This window comes from Pimephales promelas, chromosome 4, assembly GCF_988280905.1.
Source record: "Pimephales promelas chromosome 4, fPimPro1.hap1.1, whole genome shotgun sequence".
NCBI lineage: Eukaryota > Metazoa > Chordata > Actinopteri > Cypriniformes > Leuciscidae > Pimephales > Pimephales promelas.
This window is the reverse complement of record NC_142772.1, coordinates 31,652,484-31,677,633: the sequence shown is the minus strand read 5'-3', so window position 1 is coordinate 31,677,633 and position 25,150 is coordinate 31,652,484. Positions and strand designations below refer to the sequence as shown.

Below are 25,150 nucleotides of genomic sequence, written 5' to 3'. Positions count from 1 at the left end.
AACAAAAACAATTAAAATCATGAACAGCTCAAACAAATAGTATAACGTTATAACGTTACCTTACGTTTTAATAGTGTAAGTAAATAAAAAATAGTCTTTGATGAAACGAAAGAGCTAAAAAGCATTCATTGGCTCTGGTCAGAGCTGTGACGCACACTATTGCTACATTCAGTATGAATGCTGTTTAGTGCACTGTTACCCACCTATAAACACCACAGATTGGCCTAAAATGATCATCTATGAGTGTTATTTTTGTTTATGTCTGACAGGTAAATAACTGTTTTATCTTTCCTTTGGTTAAAGCGAAGTGTCTGTTTATTTTTGTCTTGCAGCCCGAGTGGAAATAATATGGCCTGTTTATTCTGCAAGATCGTGTGATGTTTAACAGCTTTTGAGTGGTTGACGATGATATTTTGAGGGAATGTATTTGTGTTGCCGAAGCCGCAGAAAGTATTTTTGAGATTATTTTTTCTAATAAGATGAATAGAGTGTGCTTCATATTATTATTGTTTTTCAGTTTCTCTTCGGATAAGTTAAAGCTGCTATTCGTGTAAAAAGCAGCTTTACAAATTATTTGAATAATGTATTATTGAGCATTTTTCCACTGTAACAATGGTGTGATATGCGATGAATGCATCATTCAGTCGTGCTAGGCGCATGAAACAGCAGTTTTGGTCTCCTCAGTTCTGAGAGTTTCAGGCACCGACTCACATTATCATCTCATATTAAGCAGATGTGCTAGAAATAAGTATCTACATTTTCTCTTTCACATTGATATTGAGTGTGTACGTTTATTAGAAGGTTATACTTAAATTGACAGTTCAACATTATTAGTTCAGTCATAATTTTCTTGCCCTCTTATTTTTCCAAACCTGTTTATTTTTCTTTGTTCTGTTGAAAACAAATTGAGATGTTTGGCAGAATCTTTGTGTGTCCATAGAGTGAATGTGAATGGTGACTGACTTAATATTTCTTTTTGTTTACCACAGAAGTTAGAAAGTCAAAAATAATTTTTAGGCTAAATAGATGATTTCATTCATTTTTGGGGTGTACTTTACGCCACAGCCCTAGTATTGATGGAGTGCAGAGTTGTATTAGTAGTTGTCAATTCTTTGTGCTTTCTAATAGAATGATGCCAAAATCAAGATGACTGACAGCGGGAATCTTTGTCCTCACTTGGACTTTATTGGTGAAGTAACTAAGGAGGAACTTATTCAGAAAGCAAAGGTTAGTATTGCTTTTGCTGATATTTAAGTCTTAAATGTATTATGAGTGCTGTGTATTGAATTCTGTAATGTAATTTTTACTCAAGGGCACGTGTCAGTCATGTGGGGTAGGTGGACCAAACCTCTGGGCATGTCTACAGGTAAGGAGCCTTTCCTCTTGCAAACATACAAGCACAATGTACTTTAAGCATGTAGAAAGATTTATGAATGCTATCTTTAAGATTAGGCAGAGAACATTACTTTAAAATCAGCATGAAATCAAAAATCACAGTTCATATTTTTAATGGTATATTTCAGTATCTTATTTATTCGTGCACATCATTATTTTTTTAATTCATGTGCCCTCATCATCTTTAATCAAAATAACTTCCCTTTCTCTTGCAACCACATTTCTTCTCTTCTCTTATTATGGCTTTAAATATTATGAACAAGACAGAGCAAGCGCATAAACACACCGCACAAGTGAATTACAGCATTGTGAACACAGTGAAAAAACTTGCAAGTAAAATGAAAACTTGCAGAAATCCCAAATCCCAAACTCCAGCACCAAAAAATATGATTGTGCACACAAATCAGTTTCCCAAACCTTTGTGCTATTGGCGGCTGGCTTTTTTTGAAACTCTTATTTCAGAGAAAGCCAGAGAATGTCCGAAGTAGAGTAATGTCCGAAGAAGCAGAGAATGTCCGAGTGTATTGGGTTAGCTGTGCACTGTGATTGGCTCATCGCGTTTGAGGGCGTGGCTTAGCCATAGGTCAATTACCGATTACAAAATTGTTGATCTAGTCCTATCCAGCATTTTCTTTCTTTTTTGAGAGGCAGTCAGATATACGTCACAATAAGAAACAAAAGACTATCACAACTTCTGTTTCATGTCGACTTCAAAATAAATCATATATTACTTGAAAATCATTACTTTGTTCTGTTTTGCCCACAGTGTGACTGTCCCTATGTTGGCTGCGGAGAATCATATTCTGATCACAGCACTATACACGCACAGGTGACTTTCTTAGAGTTTGCTTAATGATTTAAAATATTTTGTGCACACTTTCTTTTTATGTAAGCATTCATTCTATTTCTAGCTATCATCCATATAATGATTTTTCTGTTCTTTTGTACATATGTGCATCTTCTTTTTACCTTTTTCCAGGCCAAAAAACACAATCTGACAGTAAACCTGACCACATTCAGGGTGTGGTGTTACGTCTGTGAGAGGGAGGTGTTTCTGGAACCAAAACCTGTTACTCCTATATCATTAGCTCACTGCTGCAAACCACATGAACAGGTGAAATCGACACTTTCTGCTGTTTAAGATTGTCTAAACATGATTAAGATGGTACTTCCTGTTCCTGCATTATTAATATCAGTCTGAAGATCTCATTTAGAATTTATAAAGCACATGGACAATGCAAAATACACAGTTCACTCATTTTTAAGGATCATCTTCCCTAGACATATCACCCACTGAAGGCGGTTCCTATCGCAGTGGCGGATGAGGAAGGCTCAGAATCTGAGGAGGATGAGCTTAAACCTAGAGGTATAATCATGTAGATAGAAAGCTAGTACATATTGCATGGCATTTCAAATGCTATAATAATTGATAAATGGCAAAAACACCCACCCTGGCATTGATGGGGACACATGCACTACCATTCAAAAATTTGAGATCAGTATGATTTTTAAATGTTTTTGAAAGTATTTTATGTGATTAAATACACAGTAAGAATTACAGGTCAAAATTCAGCAGCCATTTATTCAGTCTTCAGAAATAATTCTATACGTTGATTAGCTGCTCAATTTGTTGAAAACTTTATTTTTGTGGAAACCATGATACCTTTTGTCAGGATTATTTGATAAATAGAAAGATAAAAAGATCAGCTTTTATTTTAAATATAACAATAATAATAATAAAAAAACTTTTTACTGTCATTTGATTAATTTAAAGCATTCTTGTTAAATAAAAGTATTCTTATTATTTATATTATAAAAAAAAAACAACCTTTTACATAAACTTCAAAATTTGTATTTACTATATCAGATGTGACAGATCTTCCCCTGTTTATACAACAGCTTAAATAAGTGGATTCAATAATAAACGAATAACCAGTCAATTTCCTTTTCTGTTTTTTTTTCTTTTATATGGAAATACTGCTTAATGGAAGGACATAGCCTGAATTAAATTGAATCCCATTGTCATTGATTATGTGTAACGATTAAGATTCTATTCCACTCTGCAAAATTTGAGGGTCATCTGTCATTTCCAAAAGCAATATTTAGCAAAGTTATAGGCTGGTGTTTGCATTACTCGTTATGCGTAATAGTCTTTACTCTATCTCAGGTCTCACAGGGATGAAGAACATTGGGAACTCCTGTTACATGAACGCTGCGCTGCAGGCCCTGTCCAACTGGTGAGCTCACAACTTGTGCAGCATGCATAGGCATTATCCAGACAGCACAGATTGGAAGCGTGACTGATTCCACTGATTTGCTTTTCAGTTCTGTTCATCATGCCCCTTAAACTGAGAATTGTTTTACTGTTTCTTTTTCTCTTCAGTCCTCCTTTGACTCAGTTTTTCCTGGATTGCAGTGGGTTGGTGCGTACGGATAAGAAGCCGGCGTTGTGTAAAAGCTTTCAGAAGCTTATCTCTGAGCTCTGGCACAAGAAACGGTAACAAGCACTTACTTTGCAAAACCGTTAAACTAGATCTGGCCAGTTCTAGCAAACCTAATTTTAATCTATTGAGCTTGGTCCTAATTATCTGAACATTACTGTTCTCTGTTGGTATTCTTTTTCCCTCTTCTTTACTTTCTTTTGCTTTCTGTCCAGGCCAAGCTATGTTGTTCCCACTAGTCTGTTTCATGGAATCAAACTGGTGAACCCCATGTTTCGCGGCTACGCTCAACAGGTATATAAAGCAGTGTTATTTTAGTATTTTTTTTTCTAACATTATATAGTAATAATTTGTTTATTGAATTGGCTTTTTTATTTTCAGTTTTCATTGCAATTTTTGTGTTGCAATTTTTTATGTGCTTTAGTCATTTATATTAAGTTTATATATATATTTCTATTTAGCTTTATTTTATTTTTATTTCAGTATTAGTTTCAGTAATTTTAGTACATTGACTTTAACTTATTTTATTTAAATATTTATAAATTTACGCTTTTCCATCTAATATTTTTATTTTATTTTGTTTTAGCTTTAATTCAACTAACGATAGATTAGTTTTAATTAACAGTTACAACGCTGACATAAAGATTACTATGCAACCTTTCAAGACTGTAGTTGTGTTTCATATAAGTACCATAGTCTTTTTGTACAGTACACACTTCTTGCTTTTGTGTTTTTAGGACACTCAGGAGTTTTTGCGATGTCTGATGGACCAGCTTCATGAGGAGCTGAAGGAACCTTTGACCGACTGCAGCATTGCGATCTCAGAGGTCGACCCGGACCACAACCTTGACAACCTTAACCATGTCGATGGAGACCGAAGCCCCTCTGAGGACGAGTTCCTGTCGTGTGACTCTGGATCAGGAAGCGAGAAAGGAGATGTAGAGAGGGCAGGAGGAGAAGCAGAGCTGGTCATCCAAGATGAGTGTGTTGGAGGGAGAGGGAGAGGAAACGGAGGGATCTCGGAGAAGGAGAGGCTGAAGGAGAGAAGAGGAGAAGAGAGGACACGGGAAATGGATGAGGATGCAGATGTGGATACGGCCGCACAAGAGGGACAGGCAGAGAGAGAAACAGAGGCAACCACTACCACTACAACCACAACTGTGCCGACATTAGGAAATACAGGTATATGTTCTTATAATCTTAAGCTACGTGCTCTCAAACTTTTGAACAAACTTTGATTTATATAATGCGGTTGTGAACATAACCGTATTAAGTAGAGCCAGACCGATATATCGGCAGATCGATATTATCGGCCGATATTAGGCATTTTCCGAACTATCGGTATCAGCAGTTATGATGGCCGATAAATGAATATTTCAAAAATAAAATAAAAACAGACGAAACACGCTTGAACCATATCATGAGTGGTGGAGTTGTATAGTTTGTCCACCAGAGGGCACTCTATACCGTTCCTGTTGGCACACTCGTTGAGTTGGTCACGATACATACATTGCTTGAATAACAATTAAAAGATCATCCCCATCAGTTCTCTTAACTCAAATAAGCATGACAAAATTTGTGACTAATCATCTCCTCATTTTAAATAAATAAATGAATAAAATATCGGCCGATATATCGGAATATCGTATTTTAAAAACCCAAAAATATTTGTATCGGTATCGGCCTTCAAATTATCGGTCGGGCTCTAGTATTAAGAACTCAAATACAGGACTGACAAACGTATTCTGCTACTGTGAACGTGACCTTACACGTACAAAAGATCGGGGACAAGTAATGTTTTTGTGTATTTGAAAGAGTTCACTTCTGTTCAAAAATACAGCAAAAACAGTAATACTATTAATTCCTGTGATGACAAAGCTAAATTTGCATCACTCCAGTCTTCTCTTCAGTGTCACGTGATCCTTCAGAAATGAGTCTGATATGCCAAATTTGATGCTCAACAAACATGTATTATTATTATATATAAACAGTGCTGGTTAATATTTTTGTGGAAAGAAACCATGATTATATTTTTGTTATTCTTTTGTAATAATGCAAGTCTTTGTTGTCACTTTTGATCAATTAAGCATTTATGCTGCATAAAAGTAAAGTATTAATTTCTCCCTTTACTGACTCCAAATTTTTAAGCAGTTGAGACTATTTTTACAAAGCGTTTGGTTGTGAAAACATAAATCTTTTCACTTCCTGATCCCTCTTTTTCTTGCAGAACCTGATAATGAAGCTTCCATGCACTGTCCGTCCTCTCATCCTTCTAGCCCCGCTCACAGTTTGCAGGAGCTTCACTCCAGACTCTCCAGCAGCCCACCAAGATCCAGCCCCCTCAGAACTGGACCCACTTATACTTTCAAGAAAGGTTTGCTTCTCTCATATAGACAAATAAAGTTGGATTTTGCTTTACACTAAATATAACCATCATGTTTGTTTGTCTTGTAGCTCAGATGCTCCCGAGTACCAAGAAGAAGAAGCAGTCCCGTTTCCGCAGTGTTATTTCAGATACCTTTGACGGATCCATTCTGAGTCTGGTTCAGTGTTTGACTTGTGATCGGGTGAGGAAGGATGCAAGGTGTTTTTCTGTCTCCAGAGGGGTCAAGCATCACATCACATTCATTATTACACTTAAACACATACGTTGGGATCATTTTGCTGACTTGGATCTTTGAATCTCTATAATCAAAATGATTTTTTTTTAATTAATTTTGCTCATTTCAGCAGAATATAATTAAAATGTTGGATGTTAATGGACAAATACCCCAACACATCTACTATAAAAACTATAATGCAACCAAATTATGAGAAGCAGAAGATGATTATTTCATTGCTTTGCTGGGTTTTCAGGCAAAGCATTTAGTTAGTGTACCTCACCGATCTAAGTTGTTCATTCATTTGTCACATCACAATCCCCATAAGCTGAGCTGTGCAGTCTACCGGAAACAGAATTGATTCATCTCGTGACAGCCCAGAAGCTGTGGTAATGATTAGTCTACCTCTCAAATCTTCAGGTTTGAGTCGTTTGCTCTTTTGTCACTTAACTTTGTTGTTATTATATGTAGGTATCTTTGCTTTATCAAAGTAATTTTATCCATATGAATAACATTTAAAGCATTAACCAACTCTTTGCCACATTCAATGTTATGGAAAAGAAACACAATTTATAGACCATTTTGCAAGATGTAAACAACACTGGTCCAGAAACACTTCCTGTTTAAGTTTGTAACTGTTTTCTTTATTTCACATGTAAAGAAAAAATCTTAAAGATGTTTAACTTTTTGATTCAGTTTTATATGTTCTGTTGGTTGTATTTTATCCCAGCTTTTATGTAGTGTTAAAAATCTGAAACAGGAAGTGCTTCTGGACCAGTTTTGTTTACATCTTGCAAAATGGTCTATACATTTCTGTTATGATAAGAAATAAGAAAGCTACAATTTAAAACCAGAAACACATCACTAACTGTAAGAGTAAAAAAAAAAACTGACTACGCTCTTCTTTGTAAGGAAGTTTGGTAATTATTAAACGGATACTCCACTTTTTTTGGAAATAGGCTCATTTTACAACTCCCCCAGAGTTAAACAGTTGAGTTTTACCGTTTTCAAATCCATTCAGCCGATTTTCTGATATTTAGAAGAATATCAGTAACCAGACAGTTTCTGGTCTCATTGACTTCCATAGTAGGAAAAAAAAAAATACTATGGAAGTCAATGAGACCAGAAACTGTCTGAGTACTGATATTCTTCTAAATATAAAAAACAAATTGGCTGAACACATTTGAAAATGGTAAAACTCAACTGTTTAACTCTAGGGGAGTAGTAAAATGAGCCTATTTCCAAAAAAATTGCAGTATCCCTTTAACTAATTTCTTAATCAAATATGGCTGTCACGTCATGTGACAAAATAATAAATGACTCAGGAGGTGAGCTAATCATTTTTGTTTCCTGTACAGAACCAATAGGATGTTGCGCTTGTGCGGTCAATGCAAAATTAACAAATCACTCTCTGAGGCAACTTGTTCCCGATTTGATTTAAAGAGTTGTTCAAAACGAACAAATCGTTTATGATAAAACCTACAGTGTACTTCAGGGAAGTCAGTGATGCACCATGTGGTTTCTGAGGTCCTCCACTTTTACTTCAGGTCATTCTAGAAGAATTCAGCAATTCATAACTGCACAAAACAGACTGTGTTCATATCACATAAACCAAATGTTATGTAACTGTTGAAGGATATATTTCAATGGTACAGTATGTGTAAGACAGCAGAAATAGCAGTGTTTTAAAGAAAATATCTGCCTTTTGTAGGTTTCGACAACTGTGGAGACCTTTCAGGACCTGTCTTTGCCTATTCCGGGTAAAGAAGATTTAGCCAAACTCCATTCCTCTATCCACCAGAGCGCTCCAGTTAAAGCTGGTGTCTGTACTGATGCCTATGCGGCACAGGGCTGGATCTCCTACATCATGGATTCTATACGAAGGTATAGTGAGAGTGTGGTTGAGGCTGAGAATGAACCAATGGAAAAATGTATTGCACTACAGTCCAAATGTTTGAAGTCTCTAAGACTGAAAGAAGTGTCTTATGCTTACTGAGGCTTCATTTATCAGAACAAATATACAGTAAAAAGTCAATGTGACCTGAGAATTTGAATAATTGTAATATGACAATCGGGTGCAAGTTGGGTGAGGATATCTAAATCAGAGAAAACCATAAGTTCAGGCGGGTGGCGGATTCAGGCGACGTTATTTGTGTTTTTATGCAGGTTTGTAGTGTCTTGTATTCCCAGTTGGTTTTGGGGTCCCATGGTAACTCTAGAGGACTGCCTGGCAGCCTTCTTTGCTGCTGATGAACTGAAAGGTAAGCACACCATGTTTGACATTTATGAGTGTGGAATTATGAATGTGACAGCAAAGGGTAAAAAAAAAAAAAATCACTTTCCACACTGTTGTGCTGTTTGGAAATGCTTGGTTGATATTTTTTTTCTTTCTGCCAAACAGGAGACAACATGTATAGCTGTGAACGATGTAAAAAGTAAGATTTCTTAAATAAAAAAAGCCTAAAATGTAATCGAATCTAAATACTAATTATGGTTTTAGAGCCAAAACCAAACTGTAGCTGTTACATGTTTAGAAACATGCTAATTTACTCTACCTGCTTCCCAGATTGAGAAATGGTGTGAAATATTGTAAAGTTCTGCATCTACCAGAAGTAAGTACCCCCTCCATTTCGATCTGCTCTTCTCAGTACAACAGTATTCCTAGTTTGTTTGTTTGTGTGTGATCTCCTTTGCAGATCTTGTGCATTCACCTGAAGCGTTTCAGGCATGAAGTCATGTACTCGTTCAAGATAAATAGCCACGTGTCATTTCCATTGGAGGGTTTGGATCTCAAGCCCTTCTTGGCTAAGGAGAGCCCGTCGCAGGTTACTACTTACGACCTGCTGTCTGTCATCTGCCATCACGGAACTGCTGGGAGTAAGTTACTTCTGTGTAATATTGTGAAATATAGCTGGACTTTTGAGGTTTTGATTATTACTGGTGCTTTTCCCAGATGAGAAAAAATATATTATTTGTCTGATTTATTTGAGTGAAATATTTGTTTCCTCCCCTTTTGAACAGGTGGTCACTACATAGCTTACTGTCAGAATGTGATCAATGGACAGTGGTACGAGTTTGATGATCAGTATGTAACAGAAGTGCACGAGACAGTAGTGCAGAATGCTGAAGCGTATGTCCTTTTCTACAGGTACTTTTTGTGCTATTTTACTGATTTTGTAATGTTTGTTTAAAGAGCACACAGTAATGTTTTTCTTAAAGATGGCTTGAAATGAAAATTCACCCCTTTTTTATGCACCCATCATTTATGATCCATCCTTGCATATATTTAACTAAAAATGATGTTGTGTTTACACGACAACAGAGTTTTGGGTGCCTGGAAAGGGGTTTCAAACTGCAAGTTTTTAACAACGGTTTCCGTGTAAACAACAAAGGGTGGATCCTAAATGGGACACTCCGGCCTTGTGGACCTCCTTCAAAGTTCACACTAGGTTATGTCAGGAAGTGCAGACCTTAGGGGCGCTGGCTTTGACTTCACTAGGGCACGCACGAGTGTATTTTGTGACAGGCTTGATGACATTATGCCAACGAAAGTCAAACAGCCACGAAACTCCTCCCCTCATATTTCTGAATGGGCGTTCAAAATGAATGATTCCTGGGTAGGTAACTCGCGTGGAGGGTGCAAAAGTGCAGGCTTCGCTGAAGTCCACATCGAGAGCACACTTCTGAGTGCTAAAATACCGAATGGGACACCCTAAGGACTGGTACAATTGGCAAGCATGCGCAATTTCAGGCTGCGAGATGTAGTCCACATATAGTGTGCCATTTGGGATTCAGCCTAAAAAAAAAACGTCATCATGCACATGCGTATTACGTGTTTAGTCTTAAGTGTTTCATCGCCATCTAATGGCCTGGCAGCAGATTACAGGGTTTTTAGTCGTTTTCGTGGATCTGTGTGAATGGGGAGAAATGTCCTCATTTTAAGCGTATCGTTATCGTGTAAATGTACACTTACAATCAACTCCAGACTCCATCCTTTACCTGTTTAAGGAATGACGAAATAATGAAGGAATAGCCCACACCTGTCAATTAAACAGCTTTTGAGTCTATTGTCTAATTATTTGTTGTCCCTTGAAAAGGAAGAATGCGAATACCCTCAAATTAAAGCTGAGAGTGTACACATTAGGCCCATTCATTATATAACAAACTTGAATATGTTTGGCAAATGGCTAAAATAACAAAAAATGTGCCTGTGTCCAAATATATGGACCTGACTGTATGCCAGACTTATCATTTAGTCCACATAAACCCACCCCTTTTCTTACAATCACAGGCTTACATTTAGATCTGCCTCCATCCAATCAACAACGGATGGATAGAACCAAGTCCCTGGCCTACATTTTGAGAATCTGTTTCACTTGTATGTACCTCACGATACGTAAGAAAAGATCTGTCGCTACTTATGTTGCTCTGCAACTGTTTTACATTTAACTAAATGAATAGTACTTTAAAAAAAAATGGCTAAAATAATTTATGCTAAGTTCATTAGGTTCCATGCCAGTAGATGTCAGAATAAAATCCAATACTATAGTATTGGCACATATAGTGCTGAGTGCACCTTTAAATGGTTGTAATTTCATGTTCATTTTCTTTTAGGAAGAGCAGTGAAGAATCTGTGAGAGAGAGACAGAAGATTGTCGCACTGGCTAATTTAAAGGAGCCCAGTCTACTTCAGTTCTACATTTCCAGAGAATGGCTTAACAAGTTCAACACATTCACTGAGCCTGGACCCATAGCCAACCACACTTTCCTCTGTCAGCATGGAGGTATAATCACACACAAATACTGACCACTAATCTAAACTTGTCCACTTTACGTTGAAATTACATGACTGTAATATTAAAGGACAAGTCCCCTGTTTTAAGATTGTTTCTGATTAAATAGAATTGTAAAGATTGAATATTGGACACATGCTGTTGGCCCGAGAATTTTCAGTTTCTGTGGTTGCACCACCCCACTTCCACAATGGTTGCATTGGTGCACAGGAACAATCCTTCCTAAAACGCATTAAACTTTAGTTTACAAAGATGTGAAACTCACCGAGTGGTCTGGGGTGTTCACTGATATGCTCACACAAAAATCGCTGCAAAAGATGCTTTCAAACAGGTTTTATAATGTTTTTGTCCTACTTCATTGATTTGACTTGGACAAAAACTACAATAAAATGTATTGGAAAGCATCTTTTGCATCCATTTTTGTATGAGCATATATCATTGAACACCACAGACCACAACAATTACGAGATGAACGTAGCATCACGTGAAATAAACCAATCAGAGCCTCATCCAACGCATGTTGCATGGCGGATTGTTATTATTATGGCTGATTTAACAGGAGCACGACAGGAGCGGTTCACAGTCGAGGAGACCGACGTTCTTGTCAGGGCAGTGAAAGACAAAGAAGTGACGTTGTATGGGGATGGGTGAAACCCACCCAAATCAGTGTCAGTTAAACATTATAAACATATGTGTCTTGCCACTATTGGGCAAACAGGTCTGATCCTTCACTACAATTAGCCTGAAAAATGTGGGTAAATGTGTAAGCTAGATTTAGGCCTACATTTTTTTGACATCTTCATGGACACCACAATCATTTCCCTCATGTGTTAATATATTTCCTTGTTATAATCTATGATTTGCAAAAATAAAAACTGCTGCATCTGTGTTGATGAGAGAATCAAAGTGTATGCACATTCGTTGAGCACCCGCTACATTATAGCCAAGCATGTACGCTTAAAATAGCATTATGAACAACACGTCAAAATAGCGTTTTTTTTCCTCTTCTGCACCGAATCTAGCGGTATATCTTTTTATGAGAGACAACATTTCATGTGGAAAATAAATTACAGCAAGTGATAGCAATATAATCCTATAATTAATCACCTTTTTTATTTGATTATTTTACTAATTTTACCCGCTACTGGCACTTTTGGTAAATAGCTCATTTTCAACCCAGTATATGCCCCCTATGGTTTGCCCATTGGTAGATATTTTTGAATCTTTTTCACTTGCTGTAGCAGTAAAAACTTAACTCAGGTATGATTTCTATACAGGAATCCCTCCTACTAAGTACCATTATGTGGACGATCTGGTCGTGATCCTTCCTCAGAATGTGTGGGAATATCTTTACAACAGGTGAGTCATGCATAGAAATGCACATTTTTGACCTTTAGGAAGTCCTCAGGACATTTATCACCTCAGTGGAACAAGGATTATTTTGGAGCTTTTGAGCTGGTGAAGTCAACAAAACCTCAGTCCAACCCTGAACTCACAAGATGTTTATGTCGGTTCGAGGCATCTGATGTCATGTTTAAGGAACTACACCAGCAGTGCAATGTAAACATTTTTGAGTTTTGTGTTTGGCCATACTGTGAATATTTCTTCATGTCTTTCACAGGTTTGGGGGAGGCCCAGCCGTGAATCACTTATATGTGTGTGCCATCTGCCAAGTAGAAATCGAGAGCAAAGCCAAACGACGGAAGCTGGAGATAGACACCTTCATCAAGGTGAGCAAATGACTTCACACAGAGAGTTCTCTAATATTTGCAAAAATAAGTGCCGTTCATGTACAGACAAACTAGTTTGCTATTGCGGGTTTAATATGTTGCCAACTTCTGTAACCCACTTAAAGGTGCTCTAAGCGATGTCATACATTTTTTGTCACATACAGCAAACATCTCACTATCCGCTAGCTGAACACACCGTCAAAAATCGCGGTCTCTGCAGACACCCCAAGCTCCACAAACGGCAACAAAAACAAACTGGGCTAATCCGCACCACGAAACATTACAAACTGTTAACCGACAAGAAGGATTTGGGGGTGGGGTTTGGGGGGTTAGTACGCCGATGAGATGGAGGGAGGGTCTAGCTAGCCTCCGTTTTGTTTGACAATGCTTAAACGTCAACAAGAAGTGACGTCACCCGACATCGCTTGGAGCACCTTTAAAGTAAACGATGAGATTCTGTCCATCTCCACAACACTGACTGTGAATCACAGATTGGAGGGAGTGTTCTTCTGGTTATCCACTCAGATATATAGCATTTTAAGGTTAACTTGGTGTGGAAACTCCTCTTGGAAGGAGCATAATGTTCTTGGAAGCGTTTGCTGCTCGTAAAGCCAGAGAACTGATGAAAAACAGACTGCACACTGAACAAGGATTTGACATGTACTGGATTGGAATCTTATCAGGAGTGCAGCATCTTATCATGTGCATCAACAGCTCTGAAACAGACATATTTTGAAACTTGAAAAATGTCATGTTTGAAACTCAATATTAAATGTAGCTATAACTGTTGTACTAAAGAGTACGGAAACACTCAGCTTGTTTAGAGGGAGTTTGAATTTGATAGTGGTCATGTCCCTCTCTGTTTCTTTTTTTTTCTCTGTCTGTAGTTAAATAAAGAGTTTCAGGCTGAAGAAGCGCCTACGGTTATCCTGTGTATCAGCATGCAGTGGTTCAGAGAATGGGAGAGCTTTGTCAAGGGCAAAGACAACGGTACATTCTTATACACTCACACACATGTGATACTGCTTATTTTATTATTTAAAAAAATGTATGGAGCAAAATTAATAATAATGTCAACCTGTGGCATTTAGTTCAGTGACCTGAGGGAGGAATTGAAGTGTCTGTTTATATTGTACAGCTATTTTTAAGCATTCTATTTGTATTATTACAGTCACTAATAGAGGTGCAACGGATCACAGTTGGTCCGTGATCCGTACGGGCCTTACGGTCAGGCGTGCATGTGATTCGTGGATTATTTGCTATTTAAGTTTAACCATTATAGACTGAAATTTTATCATTTGCATGTGTTTTTTTATTGACAGTTTACACATTCAAGCGATTTAAACCATTCAGAGAAGAGGTGAAAGGTTTATTTCAGTTAGCCTACTTGCTGGTTTAATTTGCATTGAGAGATGATCTTATGGAAAGTACCCCACGCCAATCTATATATGGTGAAGAGTGTGTGATGGCCAAGGGGCATATTATCCTGGATCCATGAAATAACTGGCCTTTAAAAAGAAAAATCTGCCTGACTCTATGGGAATTTAACATAGGAGTGTCCTGACTTATGCACCCTGTATTTTAAAGAAGAACATTTATTTATTTATTTACGATACATTCACAAAGGAAATTGTTGTCCTTAAAGGTTGGATTTTTCCTCATTTTCCTAGTTAAGGCATTAAGATCAATTTCCAAAAGATGATTTTTTTTAAATTCCTTTTTTTAGTCAACTTTAGCATGGCTGTGTTCACTTATGCTAAGCACAGTACAGTTAAAACTATAGTGTTAATTTACATGGTATATACAAAATGATATGATCCGTGACTCAAAAACTGTAATATGATCCAAACCTAGAGTTTAGAGATCCGTAGCACCGCTAGTCACTATGAAATCAACATTGACAATTCTTATTCTTATTATTTTTTATGTAAAATTGCAGTATTCAATAATGTGCATATACCATGCATATCATTATTTTTTTATTCGTGTGTCCTCATTATCTGTAAGCAAAAACATTAACGTCCCCTACTCCCCTTCCCCTTACAATGACATCTCTTCTCTGTTGATGTGTAAACCAACACAAGGACTTGGCAATGAGGTTGTCCAATGGCCTGACGAATTTCAATTCCTCCCCTCCAGCAATTTGTCACTCACATGAAACAATCGCAGCAATTAGCAAATGGCAACAATCCCGATGGACTAAATGAAGTCCCAATTTTTTTTTTCTTGCTCGAGGTGCCATTTTACTTGCATTTACGTCACAATAGAGAAAAAAAATCCATTGCATTTTCCACTTAATGCTGACTTTTAAAGGGATAGTTTACCTAAAATTGTCGTCATGCTGTTACAAACCTGTATGACTTTCTTTTTTTCTTTACACAAAAGAAGTCATTTTTATTATATTAACAAAAAACACAGACATTTTTCAAAATATCTTCTTTATCTTTTTCTTGTGTTCCACAGAAAAAAGAAATGCATACAAGTTGAATGACATGAGAGTGAGTAAATGATGACAGAATTTTCATTTTTGAGGGAACTATCCCTTTAAAACTTTGTGTAAAATACATTACAAACATCCATGTTACTTTAGGTGATGTGTGAAATTTGTATCTGATGTTATAGTTCTCCCTAAAACTTTTAAGACTCAACCAATGGCGGGATTTTTTTGTCAGCTCTGCCAAGACCACCCTCTGTATTCTCAAGGGAATGTTTGCTTATGGACTGTAAAGGTCATTATTTTTTTTCCTTCCCCCCTCTCTCTCTCTCTCTCTCTCTCTCTCTCTCTCTCTCTCTCTCTCTCTCTCTCTCCCTCTCTCTCTCTCTCTCTCTCTCTCTCTCTCTCTCTCTCTCTCTCTCTCTCTGATGGTTTAGAGCCGCCCGGCCCTATTGACAACAGCAAGATTGCAGTAATGAAAGGCGGACATATCCAGCTTAAACAGGGTATTGCCTGTCCAGAAATTGACGTGTCTGTGATTCATCTTGTGTCAAAACTTTGTGTGACTAGCATGTGTGTCTTTGTATATAGTTCATTATCTACGGTTTGGTTTGCAGGAGCAGACTACGGGCAGATATCTGAAGAAACGTGGCAGTACTTGTTAAGTATTTATGGCGGCGGGCCAGAGATTGCAGTGCGGCAAACCATCAGCCCCCCAGACACTGACACACATGGTGAGAGAAAGATAGAGGCTGAGACCAGAGCCCTCTAAAATGGTAAGAGTTACCTAAAAAAACCAACCAAACAAACAAACAAAAAACGATTTGAACACTAAGCCACACTTGTATTTATGTTTGGGCCAATAATTTTTTTTTTTTTTTAGAGAATTCAGCAAGGAAGCATTAAATTGGTTAAAAATGATATAATGTTTGAAATTAATAAAAAGTATTTTTTATTATAGATTTTGTAGAATATATAGAATATGTCTGTAGTTAAAGCATTGAACTATACCTACTCTTCTGTGGAACCTGCGTGAACCCTCTTGTCTGAGAAAGTGAAGTTAATTCTAAGAAAAGCTCAAGCATAATTCATTCTAATTCTAATAATGTTTAGTCAGCATATGGTACAGACTGGTATGATCCAGACAGACTGATTAATCACATCTACATACATTATCCTTGTGTTTGGCTGATTCTTAAATTAGGGACACTTTTACTACTTGAAAACATAAAAAAAATGCAAGTTAATAAAAAAAATGTTCTTAATGAAATTATTTATCAAATGCTGCAATAAAAATCTGATCAAGGTTATGGTGAAGCTTCTGGTGGATTTTGGTATAATTTGTAATCTAGATTTTTTTAATTGTTTGTGTGATTGTAACAACATGACTTTGGTGACATTCAACAAATGTGAAATAAGCTTTGGCCATATTACTAAGCTACTAACCAACTTACTGTTTTAACAAACTACAAAATGACAAAAAATGAAAGAAATGTAAATAAAATACAAATTTAAATTCTCAAATAACTGGATTAGTAATGGTTTGATTTGATCTCAGATCAAAGTGTAAAACATATATATAATTAGTGTTTGTCTGCCCTTGCTTCACATTTTTACTCATTGTATTTATGTATATCCTGACCAAATAGAAACTTTGCAGAATTTTCGTTATTGTTTTTATACAAATAATAAGTAGTTTTGTTAAACACTTTAGGGAAAAAATCTTTCTATAACTCTTTTTTTAAAATCAATTTATATGAACTGCCCAAAATAGAATCTAAATGTAAACTTTTAAAAATTAGGGTTATGGTTTACATGCACTATAAATGATTACAGCTATTATATTTTAAATGTATGTTGAACTGGAGCTTCTCTTTCCCCTAGATGATTTTACACAATATATATATATATATAAATCATCCTAAAAGACAATTACTGTAGTTGAAAAATCACCCATATACAGGTGAATCTCGTAAAATTAGAATATCGTGCAAAAGTTCATTTATTTCAGTAATTCATCTTAAAAGGTAAAACTAATATATTATACAGACTCATTTCATGCAAAGAGAGATATTTCAAGCCTTTATTTTGTTATAATTTTGATGATAAAGGCTTACAGCTATGAAAACCCCAAAGGCAAAATTCGAATATTGTGAAAAGGTTTTCATAAGCTGTAAGCCATAATCATAAAAATTATAACAAAATAAATTTGTTATAATTTAGACTTGAAATACTTGAAATATCTCACTTTGCATGTAGTGAGTCTATATACAGTATATTCATCTTTTAAGTTGAATTAATGAAATGAACTTTAGCACAATATTCTAATATTTCGAGTTTAATGCAGGAACGAAACATTCAATTGTTATTGATAGGTTTTGTTTGTTTCTTTGCTCTACTGTAGGTGATGAAGACCAACGTGTGGATGACAAGTCACGCACTGCACTTACTGTCTTACAAGCATTTCGTGACCATTTCTGTGGATCTGTTATCTGTGACTGACAGAGCTCTCCTAGTGTAGGAAAGGGTCTTATTTATTAGGTGAATAAATCTATTATCAGACACACACATCAAACATATTTAACATTCTTGAAGAAGCTTCATACATGTGCGCTGGTGATACACTTGTTTCAGTTGTCATTGGAATTAGGGCAGTGACGTAAGCATTTCCCAGTAGTGCAGAGAGGTAAATACCTAATAAATCAAGCAGGACATATTCAAACTCTTACTCAAAATGTTTAACTGGCACCTGCCTAGGAAAAATAAGGCTTGAACTTAGTATCTGCATGTTCAAAGAAGCTTTCATTGCCAACCAACTCCACTATATCACAATAATTCACAGTACAAATGTAATGAAATTGATGGCACTGAGTTTTTTTTCTTTTTCTAATGAAGAAAATGATGATGTTGAAGGCTTAATCCTTTCAGCATTATTTTACATCGAGTTGTGTTTACGTTCTCACCTCACAATTTCCATCAATACTCAACAATCAAACTAAATCATATTCTCTGGAAACTATAGGAGAGATACGATTTGATGTTACAGATATATACCGGTGCCAGTGTTTTTTGCTTTGGAAGTTATAATTCAGGGCATTAAAATAATTCATCTTAAGAAGCAACAGGATGTGATGCCATTGGTAAATTTGCCTTTTCATGTTGAATCTAGGGCTTGTTTACTCAATGCTACTGAAACCGAAACTGTCATTACACATTATAAGATTCTATATTAAAAGCTCAGGATGTGTTTGCCATTAATATTATTACATTTTGTTTTAATGCACTTTAAAAACCTCAGTTTTGACAAAGCTCCATGCTCTGTCGCAATAGAAGGAAATGAATCCTTCACGGATGTCCCCATCTCGGCGCCCCAGCTCTGACACAGGGTTGCGTAAGCTACTATGTTTGACGTATTCACTATTAAATGGTCTTCACATTTTTCACAATTTCCCCAGAATGGCAAAAACGTACAGTAACTGCTTAGTCAAATGCTTGGTGTGCTGTCTGTTAAAAAGTTCATTCATTTCATATATGCCACAATGGTTTAATGATGCAGCTCCACAGTCTCAAATGAAACTAAACTACTTTTCCAAGGGAATGTGCAATGAGGCGAATCAGATGTGTTGGAAATGCTAATAGAATGCAGATAAGCTAGCCTAACTATGTCATTTCGAACATATTCTGTGTACATAAAAAAATATAACAGTATTTATTTATGAATGTCTTCTTTTCTCATAAGCAAATGGTCAGAATTGTGGAGAATTGCTTGTGTATAGGACAATATGGTGTGTTACATATTTTGTTGCAGGAACTTCCAAGGTAACTTCTGATGTAATGCCTTTTTAACTTAAGTCATTTAAATGTTAAGAGCTGTCTGATTTGACTTATAAAAATAAAGCCTGTTTTTTTTCTCCACAGTGTCTATTTCTTTATTTTATTGATTTTTATATAGTTCTGTGATCATACTGTGGTTTCCAGAACTGTCTTGAATTGCTACATTCATGACCAGCTTGATCCAGTTATAAACTTCAGATCCGTTTTACGTAATCTAAAGCCATGCCCACACTTGTTAAGTTGTTTCTTTACCAGAATCCTATAATCGTCTCTTGATTTTAAATTAATTCTTTAAAATATATAATTTTAATTGTTTTGTAATGGACATTGTCAATATACCCAGTGTTTATTAACTTAAATTTTTATGTTTTCATTTGAATGTTGATTTTAAGTTTTTTTTTTTTTTTTTTTTTTGTAATTTTGCTAAGTGTTTTGTAATTTTTATTTTTTTATATTTTATTTATTTTCTATTTGGCTTTTATTTAATTTCAGTTTTAGTTATTTTAGTATTTCAACTTGAATATTTAAAATACAGTTTTAAATTTAAAATACTTAAATAAGTTTTTAATGTTGAAGTTTTTCCAAATTATATTTAATTTAATCTTTAATTAATCATTAAAGTTTTAATGGTCAGTTTTTTTGTTGTTGTTGTTGTTTTTTTAGTAGCTTCAATGACACTAATCGACCACATGGACAACTCTTTCAGCTTTTTTATTTTCCTGTTTTACTTAATGCCTTTTATTCTCTACTAGCTACCTATCTAAAGTTGTATATTTGCTAAGCCTAGTTTTTAGGCTGAGCTATTTCCATGGGTCCATCACTTATGGATACAAACTGCAAATGTTCAAGGATGCATATTTAGCTCCCAGAGCCCCACGCCTTCTTTAAGCATGCATGCTGAGAAACATCTACTCAATGTTACCTTCACGCTCGAGGCTCTGTTCATCTTAATAATCACCACTCCCTGCATGCCCCCAACCCCCCCACCCTTCGTCTCCATCCTCTTTGTCCTCACACTGCCTCTGGAATATTGCTTCAACTGCCCTGTATAAACCAAAGAATCTCACAGGGAAGGTGAATATTTATGTGACAGAGCATTATCATTGTTGATGTCATTGTAAGCCCTCTTTCTGTCTGCAGGCTGAAGAAAAGAGCACAGCAGGAGGAGGAGAGAAGGATGCGGAGAGCTGCAGACCACCCATCTGTGCGGCTGTCTTGTCTACCGTAAAGGATTGTAATTTTCATCCCAAAGTGAGTCGTCATTCCTCTGTTTTTGCGCAATTGCTGCATCTGGCTTTCATTATCTAAAGGGTCATTTCAGGAAATAAACATGCTTTGTGTATGACTGTTTCTTTAAACATTAGCATGTGTGTTACTAGCTGGGCTGCAGAAACATCTGGCTGCTCTTTTGTTTAACACAATAGATAAATATTGAATTGCTGAGTCTAAATGATCAGGATATTGTTAGTCAAGACTGTTTTTCAGTGTGCTTATTTTAAATGATAATAACATGTTAACCTTGGTTCATAAAACCATTAAAAAATAATAATTGAAAGCCAGTTTAAACTGATATTTGTGGTATGAATAAGAGTAAAATAAGTGCTGTACACAGAGATGAAAACACTATAAACATAAACATTGTAGTAATGGTAAATAAAAAAAAAAACCCTTTCTGCTTTATTAACATCAAGAGTTATATCCAGAAAGGCCTAATACAAAGTTGAAATATTTACTAAACAAAAGATATCAGTGCTTTCTGCTCAGATTTGATGCTTGATTTGTTGTGCTGTTTTTGAAAGTTTCATATTCATATATGAGTGTATTGAAATTGACTTTCTCCTATAAAATACACCAATATTCATTTCATTTAATTGCTTTAAGCAATTGCATGAATCAGTCGACATATCCATCAGGAGGTAATTCTGTGGTCTCCCATAAGTACATCACCAAACCGACACTCAAATGTCTGCTAAAATGTCTCAAATTCCCTTCAGTTATCTCTGACACAAAGGCAGGCAAGAGGCGTCAACAATAAGCTCAGATCAATGTTGTCAACCAGGGCAGCGTCACATCTGGCATGAGGTAATAACCTCATGGCTGTGAAATTACATTTTAATAGACCTTGTTATTAACACTTCAGTGAGTGCAGAGCTTGTGCATCTCTATCAACCTGTCAGTGTCACAGCTCAAGTGCTCAAAATGATCAATGCTAAGACCCATTCAAAGTTATTGAGGTGCACTATTAACACACACACACCTAAAATATATAACACCTAATGCTGTAATCAAGGATTTACATTCATGTAATGGAGTGGAAAATGTTATCGATATTAGAGATTGTATCGGTCGATATTGGGTGTTTAATTGTGCATTCTCATTTTCTCATTTTAGATCAAATTTGCTGACATCTAAAATTATCTTCAAAAACACTAATTAATAACAGTTAAATGTAGTTTTTCAGCAGATCTGAAGATATATATACAAATTTCATACTGTACATGAAGAGTTCAGATGCAAAAGCCTCTAAATGCCATTTGAAATTTTCTTCTTTAATGATGATTTTTATCAAACTTGTATATTTAAGTTCAGTAATTTCACTTAAATGGCAATGATAATTACCTATTAATTGTTATTTAAGTGAAATTACTGAACTTAAATATACAAGCTTGATAAAAATGGTCATTTTAGAAGAAAATGTCAAATGGCATTTAGAGGCTTTTGCATCTGAACTCTTCACATATACATTTACTTGTAGCATGTTTTAGTAAAATCAGCATCCTCTGACTGCACAGGTATTTTGATACAAGTCTTTTACCCAGAGTTCTTGTAAACCGCAGTCCACATTAGTGTAACGTTAATTGTTCTGAGGTGCAGATGATCCGTGATGCCATCAGACGAGTCGACACTGCTGAGTGTGTTATGTTTCTTTCCCCAGGCTGGACAATGGTCCGAGAGAGATACTCATGACACCGCCGAGACTTAAGCAACAATAGCGACAATGCTCACAGTCACACCCTTCACAGGGTGGGAAAATACAGCTTCACTGATCTCGACTAGTGCAAAATGGAGACTTTATTATAGCTTCTGATATTCTATCTGATGATAATATGAGTTGAAAGTAAGGTGTGGCACTGCATTTGGATACACACTCATCACTGATATCATATAAAAAAAAATTTGTCATATTTTTAACACTGAATCTGACAGAAATATTACTGACCATGTTTCAATATTTTACACTAAACTTACTATTGACCTTGTGACCGTTCAGTAATTCTGTTGCTGACCTCTGTAGCTCTGATCCATTTGTGTTCAATAATTTGACTCGTAGTACCTCTGCCTTTTCTTGTCTCCATGTTTCTTTTTCAGTGTTCAGCGTGTACTCCACCTTGTAATTGTCACTACCTCCAGGCGAGGGTTTGTACAAAGCATTCCTAGGAAAGACTTACCTAAGTCTAAATTTGCTTTCTCACGCTTTATTTTTCTTTCCATTTAGCTCTTTTCACACAGACACGCTTACTATTTGCCATCATATGTTGACTCCAACTGAATCCTTAAATGACAGCCAGTGCTTGAATGAGTAAAGGTCTCTACACTGCAGACATGTGTTTCAGTGTATACCTGATAAAAGGTTATGCCATTTAGGAAGAAAGTTGTTTAAGCAATTTGCATCCGACGAGAGTCTCAACAATGGGATGTGCCATTTGCACACAGTTGATTGATATGTGGAGTGTTTCTGGCTCACAAAGAGGCCAGACATCAATGGACTTGTCCCATTTGCCAGATAATTCTCAGCAGGACTACCACAGACTCTCAGGCCTCCACTACACATCCTCTTTCTCTGATGCGGAGGACTGCTGCGATGACATCACAAATACCAGCTCTTCCTCCTCCTCGGACTATCTCGGAATAGACTGTTGACACTTGTGGTTTTGTACTATTGCAGGTATTATTATCGTACTATTAGTGACACCTTTTGCCAAATATTGCCATTTGGCACCAAATTCAGTCACTCACCCAATAGAGAGCCTAAGTCCCTCCCCTTCGGTCGACCACTATGGGACCTTATTTCGGAAAAATATTGAATGGTAGTCAATGGCGAGAGACAAACTCGTTTGAATTGTGCCCTGAATTACACATATGATGTTTGTCAATTTAAAAGATACATTTTAAAGTAAAGAAAGTCGCAGTTTGATGTAAAACTGTTGAGGTATAAGACTGTGAAAATACGTATTTATAAAGACTACAAACCCCAAAGGCGCACATTTTCTCTCAATGAATGAAGCTAACTTTACTGAGGCTAATGTCATTGTTTATAGTCTTACGTTATAATCATAACGTAACACCATCACACCTGAGTGTATTGTAGGCTACCAGACTGCACACACACGAGCAGCGGATCTTACTCGTTGTTTCGCTTCCCGGGAGATGTAGTTCATTAAGCGATTTCCACATAAAACTAAATGTTACTCTTCTGTTTTATGACAAACTGCGACGTTTTTGACTTTCAGAATTATCTTTTAAATTGACAAACATCATATGTGTAATTCAGGGCACAGTTCAGACGGAATAAAAAGATAAGTTGTCTCACGCCATTGACTAACATACATATTTTTTTTTCCGAAATTAGGTCCCATGAGCCGGAAGCGGAGGGGCGGGACTTAGGCTCTCTATGTCAATGAAATATGCTGAGGCCATGACACGTCTACATTAATCCAGATACATTCATAAACGTTTCAAAATGCTCTCTGTCCACACTAGCGTTTTCCAAAAGTTTCTCATCCACACTAAAACATCGGGAAGCGCTAAATTCACTTTACTGCGCATGCGTAATAGCTCATATTAGCTCACTGAGATGATACAGATGGAACAGATGTAAATTTCTCACGCAATTCTGGCAGGATCATTTTATTTAGCAAGATATCTCACCATTCACTGATGCATCCAGGTTGCACTCAGTCACCGTTAAGCTAATATGTTTGGTCTAAAATGAAACTGCTCTCATGTTTTGCCACAGGACAGCAATTGCGAGTAAATTTTCTGGTATCTTTGCAGGCCTGCGATATGAAGTGTACACAAAGTGATATATCTTTTTATAACAGTGTGAAAGCATTTTTAAAAAGCTTGGTGTCTTTTTGTGGAGTAACAAAAAGACACCGCTGTCTTAGTGTGGAGTAACAGAAGGCGAAAATGGAGAGAAAAAGATGCATTGGACAAAGCCTTAAAGTCTGCCCGAATTAAACCTTGTATCTTGACCATGTGAAAAGGGTTCTGCTCTCATTTTGTCCACAATGTTCCACAATTTAGTTCCAATTTAAACAACAAACCTATCACTGTCAGGGAAAAACACCAATAGAATTCTATTCTATTATAGAATCACCCTTATTTTTATCATTGTGGCTGGAAATTCTGTTTGGAAATATGAATGTACATTCTAAAAAATAAAGCTTTCAATTATGTGAAAATTGTAATGCTGTTGGTTTCTTCTGAGAGGAACAAAAACATTCATGAATATTGTGATTAAATTATGGTGTTTTAAGATGCGATCAGATTTACTATCGTTTAGCAGGGGCAATCCAGCTATTTTAAAAGGAATGGAAATTTGCTTTGGCATAGATCTGGCCCAAATAAACAGCTGAAGTGTGGCCCAAGTTGACCTTTTTTGTGTTTGCCTGCCCAAATCTGGGGTCTGTACCATGTGTCACGGATCCATCTGCGTCAGCACCAGACACCTTCACTCCGCCCACTCGTTCCAGCTCCCCAGCATTCTAATCACTGTCACCTGCCCGCTTCAATCACCGTCCCAATCATCCTCCCTTTATAAACTCACTCTTCACAGTCACTCACCGTCTGGTCTCGTCGACACAACGACTACAGACTCCCGCTACGCTACTGCCTTCTTCTGAAGAATACTTACCCGCTT

At 36.4% G+C, this 25,150-nt stretch overlaps 1 protein-coding gene and 1 long non-coding RNA gene across 4 annotated transcripts; both read left to right on the top strand.

Annotated features, from left to right (window-relative positions):
- The first annotated feature begins 79 nt into the window (after positions 1 to 79).
- Positions 80 to 19,308, top strand: usp20 (ubiquitin specific peptidase 20). 3 transcript variants are annotated; one of them, XM_039658646.2, is made up of 25 exons: positions 80 to 269; positions 1,129 to 1,227; positions 1,313 to 1,366; positions 2,162 to 2,224; positions 2,375 to 2,509; positions 2,677 to 2,761; positions 3,563 to 3,632; positions 3,779 to 3,892; positions 4,052 to 4,130; positions 4,574 to 5,018; positions 6,064 to 6,210; positions 6,291 to 6,403; positions 8,148 to 8,320; positions 8,603 to 8,697; positions 8,838 to 8,871; positions 9,003 to 9,048; positions 9,133 to 9,313; positions 9,458 to 9,584; positions 11,051 to 11,220; positions 12,507 to 12,588; positions 12,851 to 12,959; positions 13,847 to 13,949; positions 15,423 to 15,457; positions 15,831 to 15,899; positions 16,011 to 16,150. In XM_039658646.2, the coding sequence occupies exons 2-24, from the start codon at positions 1,147 to 1,149 to the stop codon at positions 15,867 to 15,869; spliced, it is 2,580 nt and encodes an 859-aa protein (XP_039514580.2). In that variant the 5' UTR covers positions 80 to 269; positions 1,129 to 1,146; the 3' UTR covers positions 15,870 to 15,899; positions 16,011 to 16,150. The 3 variants fall into 3 exon arrangements, with proteins under 3 accessions (XP_039514580.2, XP_039514578.2, XP_039514579.2); XM_039658645.2 differs by lacking the exon at positions 15,423 to 15,457 and adding an exon at positions 17,798 to 19,308 and having other exon boundaries at positions 84 to 269; positions 16,011 to 16,169; XM_039658644.2 differs by lacking the exon at positions 15,423 to 15,457 and adding an exon at positions 17,798 to 19,308 and having other exon boundaries at positions 15,831 to 16,169.
- Positions 19,309 to 19,964: 656 nt separating this feature from the next.
- On the top strand, positions 19,965 to 24,848 carry LOC148981727 (uncharacterized). The gene is made up of 3 exons (XR_016168340.1): positions 19,965 to 20,301; positions 20,368 to 20,478; positions 22,163 to 24,848. It is a non-coding gene; the product is annotated as an uncharacterized LOC148981727 (long non-coding RNA).
- Positions 24,849 to 25,150: the final 302 nt, after the last annotated feature.

Coding starts and splice junctions, on each gene's coding strand:
- usp20 (XM_039658644.2), top strand. CDS start 1,147: ATGACTGACAGCGGGAATCTTTGTCCTCACTTGGACTTTATTGGTGAA. Junction 1,228..1,312: donor AACTTATTCAGAAAGCAAAG/GTTAGTATTGCT, acceptor TTTTTACTCAAG/GGCACGTGTCAGTCATGTGG. Junction 2,762..3,562: donor GGATGAGCTTAAACCTAGAG/GTATAATCATGT, acceptor ACTCTATCTCAG/GTCTCACAGGGATGAAGAAC.